At 48.2% G+C, this 2,500-nt stretch overlaps 1 protein-coding gene across 2 annotated transcripts in view; it reads right to left on the reverse strand.

The window, feature by feature from the left end:
* Positions 1–2,500, reverse strand: part of ptpn4a (protein tyrosine phosphatase non-receptor type 4a) — a 40,366-nt gene that overhangs the window by 22,761 nt on the left and 15,105 nt on the right. For both annotated transcript variants that reach the window (XM_037489034.2, XM_037489033.2), the window contains exon 2: positions 1,914–2,068. In XM_037489034.2, coding sequence (XP_037344931.2) covers positions 1,914–2,051 — 138 coding nt within the window. In that variant the 5' untranslated portion in view covers positions 2,052–2,068. The remainder of the gene's footprint in view (positions 1–1,913; positions 2,069–2,500) is intronic.

A 2,500-nucleotide genomic window follows, 5' to 3' on the forward strand; every position in this document is an offset into this window, starting at 1 on the left:
CATCATCAGACATCATGACGCGTTGAGGCTCTGTTCAGTAAAACGTACTATTTGATAGAGAAGTACAACTCTACCACGTCATGTGGTTTAGAGCAAATACAGCCGTTTGAGGAGGTTTTATCGAGGATGAAGAGATCCTGTGATTTTAAAACCGCAGAGAACACAAAGTTACAATGAAATCCGCGGCAAAAAGTGTTTTGATTCTTTAGTATGTTATGCTAGCACTGCACTAAATGAATAATGAGATGATGGGACGATGGTCCGCTGAAGGGAGAGTAATAAATGAAGTGGAAAGAATACGCGGCCGGCTTCATGTGACTAAAGCAGTTCATTAGGAAACAATTGTAGGACAATCAGTTCATATTCTTTAAAGTAAGGTATCTGCCTTATAAGTAAGCGCCCTGCTTTATTAGGAGAAAACCTATAATTATTGAGAAAATGATCTAGTGGTCCAGTCGTTATTGAACCCTTTCATTGGGATTCGGTCTCAATCAGCACTAAATTACAGCTTTTTCATTCTGAATTATTAATCCATTGCTTCTTACTTGCTCTTCATTAAGAGCCATTTCATTGCCCAAAAGCTCTTTGCGGACAGCTGAATCGTTGGCGTCCAGTGGTTACTATGGTTACCACCTCACTCTACTAACACATCCTGCTCCTGACCCCTGCTTTTGTGCTGCTGCTGGGTCAGTAGTGGGCTGGGCTTTATTTATTTTATTTCCTCGTCATCGATCAAGGCTCAATGCGACGCCCCATTCTGCTTTCAGCCAAAGACAATCAGCACAAGCCCCCCGCGTGCACCCGCCCTGCACCGCCAGCGCACGCGGTTCCCATGGCGATAAGTGCCCGCTCCTGGATTTTCACTCTCCGCTGGTGTCAAGGCCGTTCGGGCCAGAGAGAGGATCAATAGAGGTATTGTTGCGGTCAGGATGGCTCGTCTTTCCAGGAAGTTAGTGCTGCCACCGGGGGTTCTGATCAATGACCTACTCATTCATTCATTCATTCAAGAAGCAGGGTGAGGGGACGGGGGGGTCTGGGCCAACATGCAGGCAGAGAAGAGCTAAAGGATACATGTAAAGAGAGAAAATGTAAAGTAATTATTGTTCCTTTTGTTGTTAGAATAGCAGAAGAATGTGAGGAAGGGAAACAAATACCAGCTATGTTTGTGTTTTTGTGTTCATATACAAAAAAATAAACACGCATACAGCTGGTATATATGCATGCCCATGTTCACAGGCTCTCAGACACGCAGATTTCAACAGACACAGGATGCGAGATGCGAGATCTGCCAGAGGGGGGATGTTATTAGAGGAAATATATTTTCTGACTCACAAAGGGAATTTCCCTACTCTGTCAGAAGTCGGATCAAACACACAGAGTCAGAGAGGGACATAAAGGAAATGTGTTATCAGGATAACTGGAACGCCGGTCACAAGCCAGCTTGTCATTGGCCTCCGTGCACCGAGTACAACACGCAGTCTGTCCTCCTCGGCCCTCAAGGTGCGACCGAGTGTGACGGAATGCTGGTAAAAACGGGATAAAGGCCGACCGTGTGATCAGCTGCTGACAGAAGCCAGTGTGAGGAGAGAAACGTAGATCCTTTAACGTCGTCACGATATCACAGAAAACATCATTTGCTCGTTAAATAGATTTGAAATGGAAGTGGTTGAATCTCATTTCCTTGCCAAAGTTACTATCAACAGCTCCTGCAGGCGATGTACCCACGAGATCATTCTAACACTGAAGATCTTCTGGATCTATAATGATCATCTCTATTCTAATGTTCATAGACGACACCACCGATGAGGCGTGCGAGTCGCGGGTCGTGCGTCTCCAGTTCGACCCGCGGTTTAGAGACGCAGGGCGGCGAATGAATTCCAGCGAAGCTTCCGCTTCAGAGCGGCCGTACTCACGCAGACTTTGAAGGCCTGGAAGGTGTTGTCCAGCAGCAGTATGCTGCACACGACCTGTGTGTGCTGCCTGTCTCGCTCCAGCTCCGTCGCCCGGACATTGTAGGATCTGCCAGCAGGCAAGTGGAAGCGCGCGCTCATCACGCTCCTACCAGGGCCTGAGGGCGAGAGGAGAGAACACAGGGTGAGCGAGGGGAAACAAATGGCGAGAAAAACAACAGGCGGAGGCGGGAATGTATACATCGACGGAGCGGGTCGCGCACGCCGGTGCTTGTGACGCGCACCTACATGCGTGCAGACTGACAAGGACTCGAATCCGTCCGAGGAGGGACGAGCCTCGACAAGCGCGGCGAGGCGGCAGAGGCCCGACTGTCGATAAGAAGGCGAGGGAACTACACAGCGGCCCAGCTGTAAATGACTCAGTGAAATGCAGTGAAATGCAGTGAGGAGGAGAAGGGAAACTTAATCCTCCTCCATGATTCACGAGGTCCAATTGTGACTGTGTTTAATACACGGTAGAAATGAAAAGTCAGGATATCTAATTCTTCATGTGAGGCGTAGATGTTCATGTGAAACCGTTTAAATCAAAC

This window comes from Pungitius pungitius, chromosome 10 (genome assembly GCF_949316345.1).
Source record: "Pungitius pungitius chromosome 10, fPunPun2.1, whole genome shotgun sequence".
In the NCBI taxonomy this organism is placed as follows: domain Eukaryota; kingdom Metazoa; phylum Chordata; class Actinopteri; order Perciformes; family Gasterosteidae; genus Pungitius; species Pungitius pungitius.